Source organism: Pholcus phalangioides, unplaced genomic scaffold (assembly GCF_987345545.1).
Source record: "Pholcus phalangioides strain wild (caught in Gottingen) unplaced genomic scaffold, Ppha-v1.0 ptg000013l_1, whole genome shotgun sequence".
Lineage (NCBI taxonomy): Eukaryota > Metazoa > Arthropoda > Arachnida > Araneae > Pholcidae > Pholcus > Pholcus phalangioides.
In genome coordinates, this window is record NW_028301606.1 from 6,272,006 (window position 1) to 6,296,223 (window position 24,218).

Below are 24,218 nucleotides of genomic sequence, written 5' to 3' on the forward strand. Positions count from 1 at the left end.
TATAAATTAAAGTTCCCGTACTCTGAGTAGTTTCTCCTCAGAAACTCTCGTCCGAATACAGCCAAATTCTTAGGGTATCTTAATGAGACCATGAGAGTGAGATTTATAAAAAAAAGTTCAATTTTCAACCACCAGGTGAAAAAGCGTCGCTTTATAACGAATTCTTTTTTTTCCTATTCTCCGTATAGTGCATATGCCTAATTTCAATGGAATACGTCCTCCAGAACGGGTGCTACATTGGTCTGAACAATGTCTGTCTTTATACTGAAACTACTCAGACCTATATGGCACCCGTTCTGGTATACGCTCTGTAACACAAATGTAACAAACTTAGTAACACATGAAAGTTTCTTCATTGAAAATATGTTTAGACTGATTTTTAGTTAATAATTTAGTTTAAAAAAAATTATTTTTGCGATGAAAAAAGGAAAAAAATCTGAACTTTCTTCGATTTATAATTGAGAGGTACAGAAAAATGAGTCGTATATAAATGATGTAATATAAATAAGGCGTATAAATTGAAAATAAATGGCATTTTTTCCCATCCCTTCGGCCGGAAGCGCAGAAAATTTCTTATAACCAAGAGAAACGTGCAGTGTAGAGAGGGTGTATTAGTGATACTGATAGGAACCGCCGCTGTGGTGGTCGAGTGGTCATAGTGACGGACTCGCATCGCGAGGATCCGGGTTCAAACCCCACCGTCACCGCAGTGGTGATCGGCTGAAGTTGGTTTTCTGTAGTTCCCAACTTCGAGGCGCAAATGCGAGCCGATCTCTCCGTTAAAAAGTCTCGCCGTAGAGAGGGCCTGTTGCTCTCTCTCTTACAACGTTATAATTATCTATTCATTACACTTCTACACCTCAACTCTGAGTTGAGGAAAAAACTCATAGTTTAACAAATTGATTGCAGATGGCAGGGCAACACGATAAGAAGCATTACACATTACACAGAAGGTTCACTATACATACACCCACATTCCAACGTGTACCAATTCGTTAGAGGTTCCGCAGAGGAATATGGACGAGGTGCATGTGTGTGTCTGGTTTAGTAGTGATGGGAACCGAGAGACACCTAGGCTCTGTCACACTCGGTGATATAAGCACATTGTCCATGAAGACTCGGGTGCCTCCAGGGAACCATTTATTGAGCTTGAGAAATATATATTACGTACGTGGGGTAGGTGCCATCACGCACATCGTCAGTAAACAAGTATAAAATTTATGATCGAAAAACGGTGATTCACGTAAATAAATCACAGGTTATATAAATCAGGGGTATAAGTGAGAGATCACTTTAATTCGGTTGGTCACTAGTTTTACACTCAGGAATCACCAAAAGTGATCGGTTAATTAAATTCAAGTACCATCTCTTGAATTGACTGCAGGTTTCAGAGATACTTTAGAGTTTTCATTGAAAATGCAATTTAGATTTATCTCTATTGTTTGAGAGACAGAGAGTATTCCCTGTTTTCCCGCAGAAACTTAAAGTTATTCTGAGAATTTCCAAACTTTCATTTTTGCATAATTTGAAAAGATAATTAAGTATATAATAATCGTAATATATAATAGTAATATTATAATAAGCATAAATATAAAAAGTCTTTCTTGTGGATTTTTACGTAACGATCAGATATATCTAATTTTAATGGAAGTATGACTTCGACTAAATGCATAAACCTTAATATCTTATCCATCAGACATATGTATCTCTATAAAATTTGCATTGCCTTTCACAAAAATCGAGTTGAGTGCAATAGACGCAATGTCATTAATCCCAGAAGACCAAATCAAATTTCAATTAATTCTAATAAATTCCGAATAAATGCATTTTATGCAAAAATTTCATTTACTTAGTCCCAAAGTAATATAATAGCCTACCTCACTGAAATATAAAATAAAGAAAATTAATAATCCTTCAAAAAATTGCTAAAACAAATTCGTACTTTTTATTAGTAATATTGAACAATATTTTTAAAATATCGAATCTGATGTCTTGTTGTTTATTTTTCATCTGTTTTTCACTCTAATTCTGAAATATTATAATGACTGGTATTATATTTCATTGGAAAACTGACACTATTGTTTGCCACATGATAATGTTTTCCGCCATTTTTTTATAAAAAATTGTGAGATCTTCGTATAACTAATAAATTCTAACAGTATTAATGAAAACCGTTTCACACACACACATTTATACATGATGAATCGTATTCAAATTCAAGGATAGATGTGTGAATTATGCACATGAAATTAATTGTACCCTTTTCATCTATGATCACCAGTACGGATTGTATGATCCCTTGGGGATTTTATTTGGTCTTTGGAAGATACATCATATATGTATATGAATTATAATAAAATTTGAAAGAAATTGACGCAAAAGAATTTTATCCTCTTAACATGGCCCGCCACTGTTTTAATGAAGAGGTATAAGCAGGGGTGCCACACAACAATAATTTTTACCAGGCAGTACGCGCGTTAAAATTCAACGACGCGATTGTGATCTATCGTACCCAAAAGTTATTCTTAGTGATAATATTGAAGTACACAAAGGTGTATTTACAGATGCGGGGGGTGGACTATTGCGGCCCACGGCTGTAAGTTCGAAAGGGCGGGAAATTCAGCAATTCATGGTCAAGAAGGTAAAATTAGAACTTGAGAAGAACGGCAAAATTTGAATAGTACCCCCATAGGCCGCAAAGTCTTAAATCCGCCGTTGGAAGTATATGGTAATGAATTCGTTTTTTTTTTTTCATGCATACTGTATATTCAAAAAGTACCTTCTTGAACTTATTTAGAGTTTTCTTCGTTTAAATTGCGTTCTTTGCACTCTTCAGCATTGTGACATTGTGAAGGTAAACTGAAAATCAGTGTGTGATGGTCGTTGATTAATACTTCAGCTCTTATTTTGTCGTTGCCTTCAATAAATTCTCTGTCAGCACCGTTTGTGGCCACCGAAATAGACTTTCAACCCCACAATTCTGTCTTCATAAACACTAGTAATTGGCTTTTAGCAAATCTTTGAGACAGATTTTGAAAATCGCATGAAAACGTACAATTAGGTTGCTAGAATCCGAATCGTTTGCTGCATCAAAATTGAATTTGTGACCCAAATGATAACATCAATATGACTCCTCCACACATAACATTTCTCTCCAGAATGCAAGAGCCATAAATGTCTCTTGTTTGGCTTTTCCAGAAATACGAGAGTTGTGTATCTCTCTGAGCCATTCTTCCGGTAATAACAGAAATTTCATGAACAGCTCACAAGTAAGAATCGAATATATAGGAGTTGATAAGGAGCATCAATGCTGAAACGAGCTCAAAAGATAAAATGTCTTTACTTGAAAAATATAAGAAATTCATGTTGCTTGAGACCAACACTGCCAAATAAATGGTTATAAGCCCCTGCCGGTAAATGTGATAAAACATCCCATCCTTTCTCATGGAATTTGTTTAGAGTGACCAAAGATAAATGGGCTTTTAAAAATCCGCGTCCATTTTTTGTCTCTCTATTCAGAAGCATCTAATACAATAAATACCATACACGCAGTTTCTTTCGGAATGTTTTTTAGATTGTACTTTCAGTAATGTTCGGAATCTCTTTGAAGTTTCGTCTGTGGTCGATTTCGAGTTTTATTCCAGACGTCGTCATCCACTGTAAAAGATATTTGAAACTGCTCTTCTGGCTTGAAAATTCGACAACATTCAAAGCTTCGCCAAACCGTAGAACTGTTGATTCACGTAAAGAGCCATCTCCATATTCATAAATATTTATACAACATCATTTTTTTATTTAAAATATTAATAATAATAATTTTTTTCATGTATACTGGGTGCAAAAGTAACAGCACGTACGGCATTATACTGGAGAACCGTTGATTCTGGGAGCAAACTTCCAATTAGAAAAAAATTTAAAAATAATGTGCAGTATTCAGATACGTCATTCTTGTTCCAAAGGGTTGTGCAGTTATTAAAATTTAAAAAAAAAAATTAAGTTTTTTATGCAGTCTGTGTGCGCGAAAACCCAATCTGAAAGTTGTTGTCCTATATATCCTGATACCAACAAAAGAAAATTCCACGTTTCCAAGTGCGTATTTCGATGAGATATTCGAATTCGAAAAACGGAGGAAATTTGGGTGAGGGGAAACAGCGTTAAATGCGGTTAAAACGGGTTTTTCGTATTTCGAGCTGTTTTTCCCCCACTTTCCTTCGTTTTTCGAATTCGAATATCTCACTGCATATTGCACTTAGAAACATGGGATTTGTTTTTATTGGTATCAGGAGAGACAGAGCAACAGCTTCCTAATTGAATTTCGGGGCACACGGAGACCGTATAAAAAGTATATTTTTTATTTTAATAACTATACAGCCCCTTGAAAACATGAATGACATATCTGAGTGTACTACACGTTATTTCGAAACTTTTTTCTAATTGGACGTATACCTCTAGGACGAATGGTTCGCCAGTAAAATTACGTACCTCCTGTTCGCTATGCACCCTGTATAAATACGCGTAAACCGTTTCACCGTACTTGGTTCAGTCCAATATGATTCGACCTCGTTCAAAGTCCTGAAGTTGCGTAAGAGGCCCTTGAATCCTTCTCAGAGACATCTTGAGCAATCAACAGTATCAAGCGAAATCATAAATACAACTCGCGAAAGCAAGTATCTGAGGCCATTTCAAAGAACGGGAGAAACACTTTTACGCCCTCTGATGGCAGTAATATTCGCATCATTCTTTCTAAACACAAATCATTTATTTAACTACATGTAATATAACTGCCAATTTTCGTAGTAATTCGACTTATTTTTCTTCATGCATGATAATTTTTTTGTTCTTTTTTGCAAATTCGTGGAAATTGCTACTGTTAAAATATCTTTGATTTGTTTAAATAGTTGTAATATATTCATTTCCTTTTAACTTCACTTATTACCTTTTAAGAAGTACAATCTACCTTTAAATTTTAAAAGTTGAATATAGTTGTTACCTTGAATTTTATTTCCGATTTCCTCAATTTGGGGAAATTTTATGAACCCCATGTGTGTGAATTGCTGCAGAATCGATACAGTGCTTCTTAGACATGTTCAAAATCTTGATGGCAAATGAAATTTCCATATTCATGCAAGTTTTCAACTTCTCCAATCAAAAGGTAGACAGACTAATTTACTTCTCCATCCAGGGAAGGAGAGTCATCTGATTCATTGGTCTCTATTTTTGGTTGCAGCAGTAGCTATAGACTTCGTTTGAAGATAGAGAACGAAGATTGTGTGGATCACAAGGATTCGGCAATGTCAATCAAATCGTCATCGATACTTTGATGATTTCTGATGATTGTACCTGATGCTGATCTTATCAAGTGATTGTGGGTCAAGCTAAAAAAAAAAGGCTAATCAATTGCAAACCTGCTGTTATCGATTATATAATGTAGGCGATGGGATTCATGGCTGAGGTCGATCCAGATCTATGCCGGAAAAATAGATTCAACGTCTTAATGCATAAAATCCATGGTGAAGGCCAAAGATGGCTTAAGATGGCAATGTATTTCACGATACTAGTACGCATTTTCCTACACTCTCCAAGCAAATACACTTGTAATTTCGCGTTTGCAGAAATGTCCCGTGTTTCTACCCGTATTACGATGATTGAGCAATTCTGGGTTTACATGCATATCCATAGGGAAGGCACACAACACTTATTCCAACAAGTTGATGTAAAGTCGAATGAAAAAATTCATGCAATATTCCGTTTTAAGTTGGGTGTTCTAATTTTTTGAAACAAAGTGGAAAATGTAATTTGACACTTTAAGAGACATTTCATCTACTTTATGCAAATAAATTTTTTAACACTGACATGTCCAAGAAAGACCTCTTAAAAGATGAAAATATAAATTACTACGTACCCTTAATTTGGGCTTTCCATTTTGAGCATTTCAATGATGAAAAGTTCTGGGTCGCTCTAATTTTTTCGAAAAGGACGTGCACAGCCAGAGCCACTTTTATGGGGTGTGCGACAGGCGCGGTCACATCGGGCCCCGCACTCACGGTGATAGAAGTGAAAAAATATATCAATGAATGTTTTTTTTTTAAATAAATGCATTTTAAACAGGGAGCTCAATTAAAAAGGAGATCCAAAATTATTGAAGGCTTTCATCAACTCTTAAAGTATTCCTCTCATAAATTCTGAGTTTTCAACAATTCTGGAATTATTTTTTTCATTGGTTCTGAATTTTCAACATTTCCGAAATCATTTCTTTCATTAGTTCTGAATTTTCCCAAGTACTGAGATCAATATTTTTCAAATAATTTCCATTTATTCATCAATTCTAAATTTTCATTAGGTACTAATTTTCATTAGTTTTGGAATTATTTCTTTCATTAGTTTTGGAATTATTTCTTTCATTAGTTTTGGAATTATTTCTTTCATTAGTTTTGGAATTATTTCTTTCATTAGTTTTGGAATTATTTCTTTCATTAGTTTTGGAATTATTTCTTTCATTAGTTTTGGAATTATTTCTTTCATTAGTTTTGGAATTATTTCTTTCATTAGTTTTGGAATTATTTCTTTCATTAGTTTTGGAATTATTTCTTTCATTAGTTTTGGAATTATTTCTTTCATTAGTTTTGGAATTATTTCTTTCATTAGTTTGAAATTTTTTTTATTTCTGAATTTTCATCAATTCTAAGTTTTCATTGATTTTTGTGTTAATTTACATTTGTAACAGGCAAGCTGTTAACAAGGATGTACAGCAATACTTTTATTCACGAGACACGTGAGATTTAAGTTGTATCGAGAGACGAAGACATTCTCGAGGAGTTCCATTTTAACCTTCATGGCGAAGGGTTGTGTGTTTCGCTGGTTAATGCAAAATAAAGGAATGCTTCATGTTCGTCGCTTCGTATACAGCTCACCAATCGTCACACATTTAAATTGTTTGTTTATATTTTTGCATGTATATATATATATATATATATATGGATATTTTTCATCATTTACATAATAACAACATGAATTTTTGGATGCTGATTCTCTTCCCCCCTCCCCACCCGAAACCATAGGTGGAGATAGACTTGGAAGTCTGGAGGGGCACGGTCATTATTGCTGGGGGGGGGGGCAAGATGATGAGGATGATGCCAATTCATATATACATATATACATTAGATCAGTCGACTCCATCTTTGACGCTGGGGGGGGGGGGCAATACCCACCCCCACGTATCTCCGCCCATGCCCGAAACTATTAAGACGTCCCTCAGCCCCGCAATTATTTCCGCACTGGGTCACGTGACTGGTAAGGGCGGTCCTGTGGATAGCCGTATTTTGTATTGTAGTAACACTAAAATATATACTTCATAAATTGCCAAAAAGATTAGAAAAAATGGGTACAATATAGGGTGGGTTTTTTTTGTTCATGTATTTGTATCTATATTGAGAAATTACATTTACATGGGAAATGAAAAAAGCGGTTTTCAAACCCGCCTCAAGAATTTTCACCAATTAATGCTCTCCATTTCTTTCCTTAAGAGGGAAAGAACTCGTCAAGATGGTGCTAGAACACTCAATGCTACCGCAATATTTCACATGTAAACGGGGCTATAGAGGGCAAAAACTACATCCAAAAAAAATTAAAAACCAAAATCCACACCCAACCGATAACAATAACATCCCTGTATAATATTTATACAACGTGATATTAAGAATTAATTTCCGCAAAAAAGAATTAATAAAACATAAAAACCATATTCATTACTTCATTCAGGATTCTCTATCTACATACGAAAAGAAAAAAAACATCCAAAAAAAATAAAAACAGTGCCGTACATATAAATTCCTTTCTACGTATAAAATACATGGGGGAAATGATGTTTTATGTGTTACACGAACGTTCATAAAATAAAACGATATGAAAAACTATCAGGGCAAACATATATATATATATTCAGGTAAAAACTAGAGATCCATACAGATGGAGTAAAAAAAAAAAAAAAAAAAATCCAAATATATACATATAACACAACAAATATTCAAATAGAAATATTTTTCCATCAGCCATTACAGTCTCTCACAAAAGGTCGTGGCGCATATCTCTGAAGAAAAGCAAAAATATGCAAAAAATAGCAAAAAAAAAAACTTATATATGTGTATGTATAAATTGTGGAAGAAGGGGGGGGGGGCTAAGAGAAAAGATGGCGGAGCATCAAGATGTGCGCAAATATTAAAGTGCATAAAATACGGTCCATAAAAGGAAAATTTATAGGTGTAATTTAAACAAAGGGATAAAGGTTATAAAATAAATTTATGGATAACGGATATATATTTATATATATTTTTTTTATTCTGGTTCTCCATTTATTTATTTATTTATTTATCATTTTATTTTATTTCATTTTATTCTCTTTGATCGATACTTTAGGTGATATTTCTTCGGATAATATGAACGCGGGGGAAAATAATATCTTTTATTATAATATTTTTCTTTTAAATAATATTGAGGCTCGTCTTGAAGGAGGAAAAGAAGTTATTAAAGAAATGTTTGGATCGATATTCGATTTTTATTTCATTTTTTTGTGTGGATAGGGATTATTTTTTTGAACGATGGTGGAGTTGATTAAAATTTAATGCCGAAATATTTTGGTTGTGTTTTTTTATTTGTCGGTGGATTGATTTGGTTTGTTGAATGGATATGTTATGGTTAATGTGATAAATCCGGTTATTATGTATAATAGCCGGATTTATCTTATTTTACGTTATTATGTATAATCGTTGAGAATTTTGGACAGTTTGATAAATTTCCTTAAATTGATCACTTTTATCAGCGATTACGCATAGTGTCCAAGTGTCGTTGGTAAATTTGATAAATTTCCCTAAATTAATCACTTTTTCCGTCGATTATGCATAATGCTCAAGCGTTGTGTCGTTGGTAAACATGGTTAATCATGCTGTATGATATACTATGCACGATGCACGATAATTCATACATGTATTGTATCATTATGGTCGGTCGAAGTTGGTTTTCTGTGGTTCCCAACTTCAAGGCGCAAATGCGAGCCGATCTTCCCGTTAAAAAGTCTCGCCACAGAGAGCAACAGTCATACAACAATAAATCATTCAATCATAACACTTCACTCATAGTTAGAAAAACTGGTGGCAGATGGCAGCACTACACATAACAAGCATTACAGAGAAACAAAAAACTTCACGTCAGGTCTCACTACACGTACACGCACATTCCCGCATGTACCGATCCGTTGGGGGTTCCGCGGGGGGGGGGGTGTAGCAGTAGTAGGTAGGGCCTCCAAAAAAAAAATGGCTCGGGGATCCATGATGTTCTTAAGTCAGCCACCTCGTTGGGCAATTTGCCTGTTGTGGCGTTGTATTTGTATTTATGTTTGTATTTGTATTATATCGGGGTACGATCATAAAATTTGTTATCATTACATTGGGGCTTGCCTATATTTTTCACACATACTACATGCATTTATAATTTTATCTTATTTGTTAAATTCCCCAATTACACCATGGTATAATACATAATCACAGATAAAGGCGGTAAATTTCAAGCATTTACCAAATTTACTCACGACACTTGGTTATTATGCATAATCGCCGGTAAAAATTATAATTTTTTCAATATTTATCAAATTTACCAACGACGATTGGGTATTATACATATTCGCTGGTAAAAACAATGAATTTATCACACTTACCAAGAAAATTGGTGAATATGCATAATAACCAGATTATACATAATAATCGATGTATCACATTTACCGTAGATATACCTCAATTAAGTATGTTCGCGTGGTTGTAATTCCTGTGAAATGAAGGAAACCTAACAGATTGAGTGTGTGACAAAAGTGTTTGTGTAATACCTGTTTTGTTGGCGCTACCATCTATTATCAAAATTTTTATGAATCTTTACGAACGAGATATATAAAGTGTTTCATAAATTAATTTATAGTTTAAAACCAAATTTGAACTAGTCCCCTTTTCAACCAAAATAATAGTAATAATAATAATTTTCCTTCAAGAGAATAACTTTTTCGTAAACGGCATTCAAATGTGTCTAGTTCCTCCAATTTTTATGAATTCTTCAACTATTTACGAATTCATGGGACACCCTGTATTTATACAGTGTTCATCAACCGTTTTCGAGTCATAAACACAATGAATACTCATAACGAGACAAAGAACCTTTGTAGGTTAACTCTGATATACGAAGAATGCCACGAAGAATATCCAACAAAGAATTGAAAATTATATGTTGAATTTTAAAATTTGAGGCGAATTACGAAAAAAGAAGATCAACATCAAGTGAGAAATTCCGCAGTAAAGGTGGTCCCTCCGTGAAATAAAAATGTGGCAAAATTATAAAAATCAAAATTTTTACATGGCTTTAAACCGAAAGAATGTGTTCTAGTGAATTTTCTCAGCCTTTTCTTTTGCACTGAAATAAATTTGTTCTGTGAAATTTTACTGAGAACTTACTCAGATATTGGTGATTGTGATATTTACCATCGTCTATTGCGAATTCATGGTACACACCTTACTATATAAGTATGAGTAATTTTTAAAATATATATATGCAATATATAAATTAATATTTATAAATTTTAATCTTTTTGAAATTTCCTAATTTATATATTTAGCAGTTTTTCAAATTTTCACATTTTTATTATTTTTAAATATATAAAGATTTGGTAATTTTTGAAATACTATATAATTTTAATAATTTTTTAAATACTATATAATTTTCAAAATATAAAATTTTAATAATTTTCGAAATATATAATTTTAATAATTTTCGAAATATATAATTTTAATAATTTTCGAAATATATAATTTTAATAATTTTGGAAATATATAATTTTAATAATTTTTGAAATATATAATTTTAATAATTTTTGAAATATATAATTTCAATTATTTTCGAAATATATAATTGCAGTGATTTTTGAAATATATAATTTTTGTAGTTTTCAAATAAATTTCCATTAATTTCTAAAATTTATATATTTTTGATAATTTTTAAAACTTTCAAATTTTGTACAGTTCTTGAAATATCCAATTTTTTGTGATTTATTTTAAATACATAATTAATTACTAATTTTTAACAGTGCAGTCTTGATATTTCACCATTTTTCGTAGTCGAATATTTTTGAAACTTGGTTAACTTTGGTGAGCATAAAAAAGTGATAAAAATCAATAATTTCAATCCCGATATATCCACTAATTTTCATTCAAATGCTGTGAATTCAAGAAAAAAATTGGTACAGCAGAGAGAGATTGTGTGTGTGAGAACAAAAATATACTGTTAATTTTTTTCTAAAACCGAAGAATTCAGTGATATGATTCGACATATTTCACTCAAATTTCTTTCTTTATTATTTTAACTCGGGTCGTGTGTAAAAGTTAAAAGTTTTAATCATTATAAATATCGTCTAGTTAAGTTTCTACTGAGATGTCACCATCATTGCTGAATTTTCGGGTATTTACTGATTTTTTTTTCCCAAATTTTACTGCATTTTTCCTTCTGAGATCGTGCGTGACGCAGTCGAATTCTTAGATGGCAGTGGTATTTTTAGATGTTTTCGGGCAACCACAAATACTCATAAGGAAAAGATAAGTTTATTTTGGGAATATATACGACTCTGTAAATGAACCAATCAGATTGGACATTCCTGAGACTGTTATCGTAATTTCCTGTCGACAGCAGAGAAAAAACCCTACAAATTACAGTCATATATACATAGCTTAGTTGCGAATAAGAAGGAATGAAAAATATATATAGATAGATCTGGTTACATTATGCATAATAACCGTTTGTTGTGCATAATCGCCGAGCATTTTCGTAAGTTTGATAAATTTCCCTAAATTTATCACTTTTACCGACCATTACAAACACTAACTAAGTACCCAAGCGTCGTAGCTAAATCTAATGTGTACAAAAAAATTATCACTTTTGCTATTCACCGCACACCAACTCCGGTCGCATATCGCCATACGCCAATTTACGCCCCAGGCTCAGTAGGTAAAGAATTTGTTTTTGACGTTCTATGACCGGATTCAAACCTGTGGACCGGGAAGATAACCTTCATAGGGAAAGACAAGCAACTTACCTCTGTGCCACTCGGGCGCTAACGCCAATGGTTTAGAACCTATTGGTCCGCAGACATCATCACAACTTCACCAAACAACACCTCTGGCCATATCGCAATTTACTGCCAATAATGATATGGGTTGGAAATGAAGGCGCTATCTATCGGTGGTCGCCTGAAGTTCGTTAGGGAAAATATATTATCTACATCATCACACGAGTTTGAACCTGGCACCGTGACGGCAACCTTCACAGTGGTTTAAGAGCATCTTACCACCACGCCAGTCGGACATACTATCACTTTTACCGGTGATTTTGCATAATACCCAAGTCGTTGGTAAACATGATAAATCGTACGATACAATATACTATACATAATTCATACATGTATCATCATACATGCATAATTTATACATGTTATATCGGGTAAGATAATAAACTTCCTTATAATTATATCGGGGTCAGACTATATTCATCACACATACACTACACGCATTTGGAATCTTTTCATATTTATCAAATTCATCAATTACACTAGGATATTATGTACAATCACAAATAAAGGCGATAAAATGCTTATCAAATTTACCAACGACACTTGGTAAATATGAATAATCGCCAGTAAAAGTGACAATTTTTTAGTATTTATTGAATTTACCAACGATGTTGGGGTATTTTTCATAATTTCCGGTAAACGTGATAAATTTACCAAACTTACCAAGACGATTGATAAGTATACGTAATAAACTATTTATCTCATTTACCGTAACAGATACACTACTAAACTAGGCATGTACCCTGTTCCTCTGCGAAACTTCATTGGTACATGTTGGAATGTGCGTGTCCGTGTTGGGAACCTAACGCACAGTTCGTTTCCATGGGACCCTCGCTGAGTGGAGGCTCAGCCTCTTCACCATATCTACGCCGACTCAAAAACATTAATGCGCTAAGCAAATGACTTGGAACAGGTGCGCAAACTTATTGAAGCTCGACTCCTATTGATCAAAAATTTTATCTACGCCTATATGACTGACCATATGTCCCGTACGACGATTGTTCAAATTTTCTCTCTTTTTTTTGTCAGCTGTTTGGATACCTTGTTTTGTTATCTAAGTTGTGCCTGATACGCGAATGTATGTACATCCCTATTGAAACACACGTTACAAAACATTTTAGGAAAATAATTTCCATAGAGTCGTAACATAGATAGAATAAACATTCAAACGTCATTTCCCATGTTCTTGTTCTTTTTTTGCAAGGAAATTGCACATTCACGATTCCGGCATAACGGAGCCGATATTTTGATTATTGTGCAAGTAGAATTTGATGAAATTACATTTTATGATACATGGTAATTAGTTCAGCTGAATAATGGCATTCTTTAGTTCTGGCATTTTTTTGAACAAAAATGAATTTCTTATTTGGAAATTTTTACTTTGGAGAATCTCTCATGACCCCCCCTTGGCCCAACCCAAGGTTTGCGCACCACTGACTTAGAACGAACTGATGAGTTAATTACACAATTACGATCCTCCTCATAACTGGCAAAAGAAATTTTTTAAAGGAACCTTCGAAAAATATAATTTCGTGTAATTTATATATATCTATTATATATTTGTTTATATAAATATATATTGATTTCTATATAAACTCGTAAACAGTCTAAAGAACTATAAAAATTTAAAAGTTTGTATATTTGAATATATCTTTTGTAAAAATTATTCTCACAGACGATTTTTTTCAGTATAGAAAAAAAAATTGTTTAAATTCTTCTCGACAGAGAGCGCGGCACACAAAAGCAAATCACTGGAAATATAGAGATCAGAGTCCTATAAAAAGCAGGGTGATTACGATTAACAGCTGATTTCTGAATTTTCCTGGCGCTCACATAAGGTTTTCATTGTGATGTCGGAATTGGTGGATAAAGCACTGAGGATGAAGTTGTTTCACCTCAGCCAGGAATCACTGGCTAAAGCTTCACAAACCTTTCCGACAGTAGAAGAGACTGAAGAAAGGTTCAAGTCAAATCATATGTGTCGGGCACGTTTCCTTTACTCTCTATCGAGAAAAATTCGAACAAAATTTTTTCCTGTACCAAAAAAAAACGGAAAAACGGAAAATCTCTCGCGTGAGAATAACTTTTTCCCAAACGTAGCAATTCCTTCAATTTTTATGAATTTTCAAACTAAAATGTACCCTTTATAATCCGGCCCGGCCAGTAATCCCGCGTTTTTGGGCGAGCTTCGTAGAAGAAAACATGCGTCTTCTATGGACAATTTTTTCTTTAGTATTTAAATAATCATTATCCACTAACTTCCAGTAATCTGGCGATTCCGGATTTTACTGTATTTACAAATTTATGGAACGCCCTGTGGGGAAACTACCGAAATTTCTAAATTGTGATTTAATTTTTTTAATAAATATTTAGCGTAAAATTAAGTTTCATTGATGTAGTTCATTGGTTCTCTAAAATTATTCTTGTAGTTTTCCCACAGTTCCGTGTTTCCCCGAAAATAAGAATCGATCTTATATTACTTTTTACTCCAAAATATAAGTTTCGTCTTATTTTCAGGTGTTTATAGTTTTTTACTTAAAAAAAACTAAAAACAAATCTACATTTTTTTAATCAATTTATTTGCAGGATAGACCAGATAAATTTGATCATTGGTCATTTTTGTCGCATCACGGTCATTTTCTGCACACGAAGGCTAATTAGACCGGGACCTACAATTTATTTCCGATTACCGGTAGGCTTGTTTTTTGTACTCGTCTAGAGGTTGGTGCGCTAACCCCTCGATGGGGGGACTCCCGGCGATAGCAACTTTTTCTGCGGTTCTATAAATGCCTATTTTAACATTGTTTCAAGTTTATTCGTGAATTTCAGAGGCAATTTGCAGTAGAACTTGGATATTTTGAGCATTGGAAGCTTGAAAATAATTGCTCTTTTTAAAATCTCCAACTCTTAGTGTTAATTATTATCAGGAGGAGGTCCCTCCTCCTTCCAGTCAAATTTTAAATTTTCGAACAGTTGTAAGTGCCTGAGATAGCCTATAGAAAACTTGGTGCTGCCATGTATTAACTTTGGCAGAATGGGTGTTATTTAGACATGAATGTTTTTATTTCAGATGAACGCAACCCATGTATGGGAAAAGACGAGAAAAATTAGAAGTTTGTTTCTCCAGTATGAATATAGTTTTTGGTTGATATCTGAAAAGTTTTGAAAATTTATTAGAAAAAACGAGATATACAACAACATACAGACATTTTTGGAAACGTTAATGATTTTTTGGACCTTATGCTAACGGTTTTTCCCCTTCGAAGTTGACAGCAGTGTACAATTTAAAAATTCAGGAAAACCCCCCCCACTGATGTTTATGAATTTCATATACACGCCACCAATCAATAATACACTCAGTATTATTCAATCAATCAACAGTGGCCGAGTTGATTTGCAACAATTGTTCTTAAGTAATAAAAACAAGTAAAAATTCAATAATTCGGAAAGCGTAGACGATACAGTTTTCACAGAAACACAGGATTTTATTAAATGCCAAAAAGGTTATTGCCAAAATAGTTACATTTATCGATTATTATTATTATTTTGCAGGTAGCGCATATTTCATGCCAGCTGTTGATAAGAAACGTAACTATTCTAGCAATATTGAATTAATGAAAAACATTTAGGTCTTGTGTGAGAAAACGTAAAGATATCACCCGCTTACAATAAATGTACAAAAAAGTATATAAAAAAAGTTTTTTTTACTATTTTTCTACGGTGTTTTTTTTTTGCGGTATGTTATATCCGGATTATTGGAAGGAGGAAGATTAAGCAGGGTATGTTATAACAGAGGTAAAATTATATAGACTATGAACACAACCGAATGTAATATCCACGGTTTATGCTATATCTGGGTTATGTTGTAAGTGGGACTGTATATGCAACTTTTTTGGAATTCCGAAAAAAGATAAAAAGCTTTTGAAAAATAAGATTAAATTAGGAGAAAGTAGAGAGATGTATTACAGTCGAATCCCGTTATAACGAGTACTGTTAGAGGCCATTCAAGTATTATGTCAGCAAATTTTTAGTCATTTTTGAATCCCTCTCCCCTGTCACTTAAATTTGGTCATCTCTGCCCCCTACCTCCTAACACATATCAGTGGGATCAGAGACGTAGCCCCAAAAAAATAACTCAAAAAATAGTCGATAGATGACGCTGGTACGAGTGGTTTCGGTGGAAATACGCAAATGAGGCGGTTATAAGAGAACTTGCGCTCCTAATCCACAATCAGTTTACCGTTGTAAACCGTGTATGTGAACAAGGATGCTGAGTGCGAAGGATAAAGCTTTGTTTGTGAAGTGGTTTTACGTGAACCAGGAATCAGCGACCATTGCCTTGCGTAAATTCCGAGTTCAGAAGAATGCGAGGACTGGAAAGAGGCCTTTAGCAGCGATAGGCCTCATAAAGCTTGTTCATCGGTTTGAAGAAACTGGAAGCTGGAGGATCGTATAAGAGTCGGACGACCATGTTTGAGGAAGACACGTTCGCCGCGTGTTGCAGCCTAAATGGGAGCGTTAAGCCGGGTTTTCCTATTAAAAGGTTTTCTACGGTGCGTTCACAGCGTGAAATCGCTAATTCGTTAAAAACCTGAAATTTTCACGTTTTTTAACCAATCAGCGTTTTCACGCTGCACACGGTGCAGGTAGCCTGGGAAAACACGGCTTTAAGCGTCCGAATCAGCTGCAGGGACCGGATTTGACACCGGCAGACTTCTGGTTATGGGGATATTTGAAATCCCGGTTGTATCGATCCGGTCCATCCAATCGGTCGGAACTGAAAGATGTGATCCGCCGAGACGTGTCATGTATACATCCGGACCTGCTGCACATGCCGTTGCTGGATTTGCGACTCGCCTGCAATATGTTATTCCCTGTGGTGGTGGTGGTCATGTGGAATACATAATGCTGTAATAAACGATTTGGAGACATCTGTTCGTTATTTCGTTATTTGCGTATCTTGTCTTTGACTTTTGTACGTCAGTGCCACCTATCGGCTATTTTTTTTCTCCTATCTTAAAAAAAAATCCCGTGACCCAGCGATGCTGACCCTGCAAACCATTTTTTATTTCGGTTATTTTTTCGGAGCACTTGAGGGATCTGCGGAGCATTTATAGATCACTGAAGTTGCTCTATAGAGTATATTAGATATGATTTTATACTTAGATTACGATTTTATAGTTGTTATGATTGTAATGTATATTTTGTATTGTATGCTTTTTTATGAATAAATTGCCAGAGGTATCCAGTCCGTGAGGACAATGAGCCGATATTGCCATATGGCGATGTGGCCTGGGTATCTTTCGATTTGACGGCTCTATAGAGTATTTATCAATAGAGGGAATGTTAGTTCAGGTGCCTACAAACTAGCGAAAGGTTTTTCTCGTTTTTGGCGCACCGAGTATAAGATACTATTAAGAATATTTCATATTTTTATAAACGGTGGTTGATGACGTGAGAGTCATCCCCCCTTCCTTTCCCCCTTGTCAGCAAATGGGAAACCCTCTCCCCCCCCCCTCGATACTGACGTAATATTTGAATGACCCCTTAAAGCGGGGAAAAAAAAATCTTGTTTTAGTGAACACTTTTCTAATCCCCAGATAAGTATACATAGGAACAATGCCAAAACCCTGGAATTCCTTTATAACAAAATTTCATTATAGCGAAGGGATTTCTCCGGTCTCTTGAAGTTCGTTATAACGGGATTCGACTGTACTACAATGTTAGACTCCAATCAAGTACTCTAACATTTTCCACACACTTTTTTTTGCGAACGAATGTGACTTTTTTCTATTTGGAATTCGTTATTGCGAATGAATGTGCGAAATTTCTGATTTCGAAACTTTTTTTTTTTGTGAAATTTGCGTATCTCTAAATATAATTGATATTAAATAATTTAATTTAAGCCTTATTGAAATTAATGAAATTTGAGGAACCGAAAAAACCGCCTGAAACCACGTGCGAAAATAAAACGGCAGGAAAAAGAAAAAACACCACTCAACAAATTTCAATTTCGCCAAGTATTTCACTAAGAGTGTGACGTAATCATTCATCACTAACTTCGACCAATCACGATGAGCGAAATTTCTATAATGTTGCTAGAAAAGTAAGATTTGTTTACACGCTCTCGGGGAAGAAGAAGAAAGAACATCAACTGTCCATTCCGATCAACAAGATCCTATCTTCATTCGTATGGATAAATTTCCCGTCGTTTATTCTGTTATTTTGTGAAACTAAACCCTCGTTTGTGCTGTTCTTCCCCCTTTTTCCTCTAATTTTATTGAATTAAAATATCTCGGCGATTATTGCACTTAGAAGTATAGAAACTTTTTGTTGGCGAACAGGAGAGACAGGGCTAAAAGTTGTATAACTGAAAGTTAGAGGACTGGGGACCGTATAAAAATTTAAATTTCAACCTTTTTTTATTAATATATAATATGTTTTTCTCATTTCAATGATATTTGAAATGATGGGCGACATCATGTGAAATATATTTTTTTCCCCAATTGAAAGTTGTCTCTGAAACCAACGGTTCGGGACACAGCCATTGGACAACGATAAGAGTGGACAATTTGTATATTATTGTTATGGGGAAATATTATTTGGATGCAATTTGCGTGTGTGTGTGTGTGTGCGCGCGCGCGGAAAAAGTCATCCTCACGCAGGAGGGGGGGGGGGTATTTTAGTACAGGAAAAAAATTTAGTTCATTTTCTTGCTGATAGAGGGTGCAGCACAATGTAAAGTAAATATGCAAATCACAGTCCGATAAAATTCAGGAAGTACGATTAACAGCTCATGGCCGAATTTTCCTCTTACTGGCACTTTCTTCAGGTTTCAGTTGTGATGTTGGCATTGGTGCATAGAGCACTATTAGTAAAGTTGTTTTAAGTTTTACTGGCTGAAGCTTTATGAACGTTTCGGATATAGAAATTTAAAAAGTAGTTTTCCACGGAATCCTCTGATTTGATTATATGTAGCACCTTCTATCGACAAAGAATTGAGTTTATTATTATTATTTTTTTTTTTCTGTAACAAAAAAAACCTTTCCTAAGAATAACTTTTTCGCAAACTCTCCCGAATTCAAATATACCAATTCCTTCGATTTTTATGAATTTTTAAACTTATGCAAATTTATGGGGCACCTTGTATATTATGTTTAGATTTTTTATACATGTAATATATAAACTAAATATAAAACATTTGGTAATTTTTGCAACAATCTAAATTTCAGTGATTTTTGAGGCATATAATAATGCAATATTTTTTAAAATGTATATAATTACGGTGATTTTTTTAAATATACAGTTTGTAATAATTTTTTAATTACATCACTTTGGTCGTTTTTAAATTAATTTTCGTCAATTTATTAAATATTTTGAGTATTTCCTAAAATTTATATTTTTTTGTTAAATTGTGCTGGTCATCTTTTGTTTCCGTGTCCGAACTTTTAAAAACGAACTTAATCTCCTCCCCCGTCTCCACTCTTCATCTCAGTTCTCGTTTAACCCTGTTATATAAGATTTTCCATGGCCGTGTCATTTTTGATACTCCTGGTATTCTAGCCAAACCATCCTACATGTCCATGAAACACTCGACCATTGGGGCCGTTCAAGTATTACGTCAGCAAATTTTTCGCCATTTTTGACCCCCCCCTCCCCCATGTCAGCAAAACTCTGACCCCCCCCCCTCCCCTCAGTCAGCAAAATTTCGTCATCACTGCCCCCTACCTCCTACGCATATTGGTGGGATCAGAAACGTACTCGGAAGGGGAGCATTGGGGGCTTTTACGCCCCCCCCCAAGACGAAAAAAAAATTGTTTATTAAAATTTCAAAAGAAAATACCTTATATGTTATTATAATAAATTTCTGTTAATTTAAATGCTATTTGAAGGGTAAGAACTCAAAATTTTTGTTTAAGAAATTTATTGCGACCCACCCTTTTAGCCTTATATGGTAAACCCGCAGACCAAATGTGGCCCTGAAGGTTATCTGGTGTGGCTTACCCCCCCCCCCCTCCCACAAAAGTAATACCGTAAAAATGAGCTAAGCGGCACATTTACAGATAGCTTAAATGACCCGTGGCTCAATTCCAGAGCATTTAAGTGGCCCAGGCACATTTTAAGATCACTGAAGTAGGCCTAAAGATCACTTTCACATTCAAAGATCACTTAAGTAACCCGCGACACAGTTCCAGAACACTTAAACGATCCGTGGCACATTTAGAGATCCCTTGAGTTGCATTTGGCACACTTTTAGAGCACACCACTCAAGTTACCCGCGACACATTCCCAGATTACTTAAGTGATCCGTGGCATTATAACGGATCACTTGAGTGATACGTGGCACAGTTCCAGAGCATTTAAGCGGCCCGGACACATTTCCAGAGCACTTGAAGGATCCGTGAAACATTTAGAGATCACTAAAGTGGCTCTGTAGGGGACTTATCAATAGGTAGAATGCGCCCAATAACTATCCAAAGGTTTTTTTTCCCCGTTTTTGGCCCACCGAATGAGATGTAATTAAGAATATTTCATATCTTCAAAAAGGATGATCGATGACATAAGCATCATCAAACCCCCCCCCCCCGTCATCAGAAGTTAGCAAATCGGAAACCCCCTCCCCTACCCATCGATATTCACGTAATACTTGAATGACCCCATTCCCTTAAAATGAAACATGTTTTTGCTTCTATTGACTGCTTTAAATACAGCATCTTAACAAACTCTCAAGCGCTATTGTCGAATCCCCCACTATCATTAGTTTTTTGTCCAATATCAAACAATATTTTTGCCTTTTTCAGTCTTATCCTCTTGTATAGGCCCCGGGGCCAACAATATTGTACTAATAAGTAAATAAATAAACTTTTAAAACTTTGAAATTTTGTACAGTTCTTAAAATTCCCAATTATTTTTTTTTTATATTTAGACTCATTAAGAATTATTAATTTCCAAAACGTTCAGTAATTTTTAAAAATTCCTGTTTCTTTTAGTATTTTCGAAAATTTCAACCACAAAAAAAAAACCAGTGCAATTCTAAAGTAAATTACAAAATTTAAAAATTTCGCACAGAAGAATTTGTGAAGATCCCCCTCTCCTGTTATAATATTTTTCCCGAATTTCACTAAGGAAAGCTCTCCCTCTCTCTCTCTCTCTCTCCAACACACACAGACAACCCCCGCCTCCTCCCCCCTGCCTTCCATGCCTGTTTGTGCCACCCCCGCCGCGCCCCCAATTCCATGCCTATCCTGTTCGAAAGTGATAGTAGTAGTGGTAGTATTCGCCCCCCCCCCTTTCATTCCATCCCTCTTTTGACAATCTTTGGTAGCGGTTGTCATGGCAACAGAATGCCTGACAAACGACTGGAATTTTAGATGAATGAATTTCTTTATTTTTCTCTCTCTTTTCATCTTTTATATTTTTATTTTATTTTTAGAATAAATTTTCGACTGAATTTTAAATTTGAGAGAGAGAGAGAGAGAGAGTTTTGTGGATGCGCAAGATGGGATATACTATACTATTCTCTGGGAAAGAGGAGTGAGTATATATATATATAGAGTTGGTTGTGGGCCCGGTTGGGGTGGGGTGAGGGGGGCTTATGCATAGATTTCGCTACTTAAAAATTTCGAATTCTCAACGTTACCGAAAATGGGGGCGGAATGTGGTACAACACGCATATATATATGTATGTATAGAGTCCTTCACAACATTCACGTTGAAAAATCTTATTGGAAAAAAGGAATTTATTTATTTTTTTACTTTTTTCCTTTTATGGCAGGAGATAGAGGGAAAAAATTGTTGGAATCCGACCTTTTCGTATCATATAAACGGTACGCAAATTTTTTCATGAGAAAAGAAATTTCTTGTATTTGTACGGCTGAGGTATGTTAGTATGATTGTGTGAAAATGTCCCTTAGACACTCGTAGATGTCCTTACCAGTGTGGAAATAATAATGGGGCCCCCTTATACCCCCTTTGACTGGTTGTAGTGTCTTAGCGTGTGAGCAAAAGCAGCCCCGGTGCATTTGCCCTGAAACTATTGAAGATTTTCAGTATGTCTGAAATTGTTTTTTTTTTTTCTGGAATTTATATATATAAATTTTTCTTATTTATTTTTCTCTGAAAATCTTCAATAGTTTCAGGGTAAATGCATCGGGGCTGCTTTTGCTCACACGCTAAAACACTACAACCCGTGAAAGGGGTGTAAGGGACCCCATTATTATTTTATAATGGGGCCCCTTTAGAATATATATATATATATATATCTATATATATATATATATATATATATATATATACATATATTATTATTATTATGTTTTTATCATTTCTGGAAATGTTTCTTTTCATCAATTCGGGAATGATTTATTTCATTGTTTCTGGAATGATTTTTTTTCTTTAATTCTAAAATGATTTTTTTCATTAATTCTAAATTTTTTTTTTTTTTGCAACAATTCTGGCATGATTTTCCTTCACAAAAATTCTGGAATGATTCAGTTCTGAATTCTCGCTGATGAGTGAAAGTTCTGGAATAATTTATTCACTAATTCTCAATGAATTTCCTATTAATTTTGAAAGGAATTTTTTCATTAATTTTGAGATGATTTTTTCATTAATTTTGAGATGATTTTTTCATTAATTTTGGAAGATTTTTTTCATTAATTTCAGAATGATTTTTTCATTAATTTTGGAATTATTTTCTCATTAATTTTGGAATTATTTTCTCATTAATTTTGGAATTATTTTCTCATTAATTTTGGAATTATTTTCTCATTAATTTTGGAATTATTTTCTCATTAATTTTAGATTCTCTCATTATGATTCGTTAAAATTCTGAATTATTGTTGTATTAATTTCCAACAATATATTTCATTAATTCTTAATCTCACTTAGTTCTGAAACAATTTTTCTCATCAATTTTCAATTATTTCTTTTATTAATTATTAATTTTTAGAAAATATTTTCGTCTGAATTTCGAATTTGAGAGAGAGAAAATGTTATGGATGCAAGAGATGGGATGTAATATAGACTATTTTCTTAAAAGAGAAGTGAGTATACATATATATAGAGTTGGTTGTGGGTTTTTGTATTTCTACTAATTTCTCTGTTATTTTCCTCATTAATTTTTATTAATCTCGAAATAATTATTCTCCCTACATTTTTTAAACCCTGAATTATTCTTCCTAAGTTTTCATTCATTTTTATTCTCAAATTTTTATTAGTTTTGGGCTATTTTTCTCATGAATGTTCATTTATTCCGGAATTACTCTTTTTAAATTCTTATTAATGCTGGAATTATTCTTCCTAATTTTCCATTATTTTTAGATTTTTTTTCTTATTAAATTTTAATTATATCTTCCGTTGGTTTTGGTTTTAATTAGTTCTGAAATTATTTCTTTCACCAACTCCGAATTTTTGTCAATTCCGAAATTTCTTCAGTTATTTTGTGTTACATCTTTCGTTAACTTCATTAATTTAACTCATTATTTTTCGTTGGTTCTCGAAGTATTTCTTTTAATATACATATTTTTCGGTCTTCGTTAGTTACGGAATCCTGCGATTATAGTTTTCCAACTACTTCTTTCACCAATTCAAATTTTCATCAATTTCAAATTTTTATCAAATCTGAATTTTCATTAATTCTGGAATAGTTTCTCTCATGAATATTGTCAAGTACAAAATCTCCAAAAAAGTGACTTCCATCCATTATGTATCGGGGATGGGAGAAAAACCCTCTCTCTTCGGCATTTCTTTTCATCAGTTCTGAATTTTTATTAGTTCTCAAATTGTTTTTCATAAATTTTAAATTTTTATTAATTCTAAACTTTAATCAATTCTGAATTTTCATCGTTTCTGAATTACATTTTTTATTGATCTCAAGTTTTCATTACGGACCGTTCAAGTATTACGTAAGCAGTTTTTTAGCCATTTTTTACCCCCTCCACCGCCCTTGTCAGTAAAATTTCCTCATCACTGCCCCCTACCTCCTAACCTCCTCCTATTCTTTGAAAAATTTCTAATTTTCATCAATTCTAAACGTTTATTAGTTTTCGAATTTCATCTTTACATT

At 33.9% G+C, this 24,218-nt stretch overlaps 1 protein-coding gene across 1 annotated transcript in view; it reads right to left on the minus strand.

Annotated features, from left to right (window-relative positions):
- Positions 1–203: 203 nt before the first annotated feature.
- Positions 204–24,218, minus strand: part of LOC149078503 (protein GVQW3-like) — a 29,759-nt gene continuing 5,744 nt past the window's right edge. The window contains exon 2 of the mRNA XM_089241008.1: positions 204–308. Within this exon, the coding sequence (XP_089097134.1) occupies positions 204–308 (105 nt within the window). The remainder of the gene's footprint in view (positions 309–24,218) is intronic.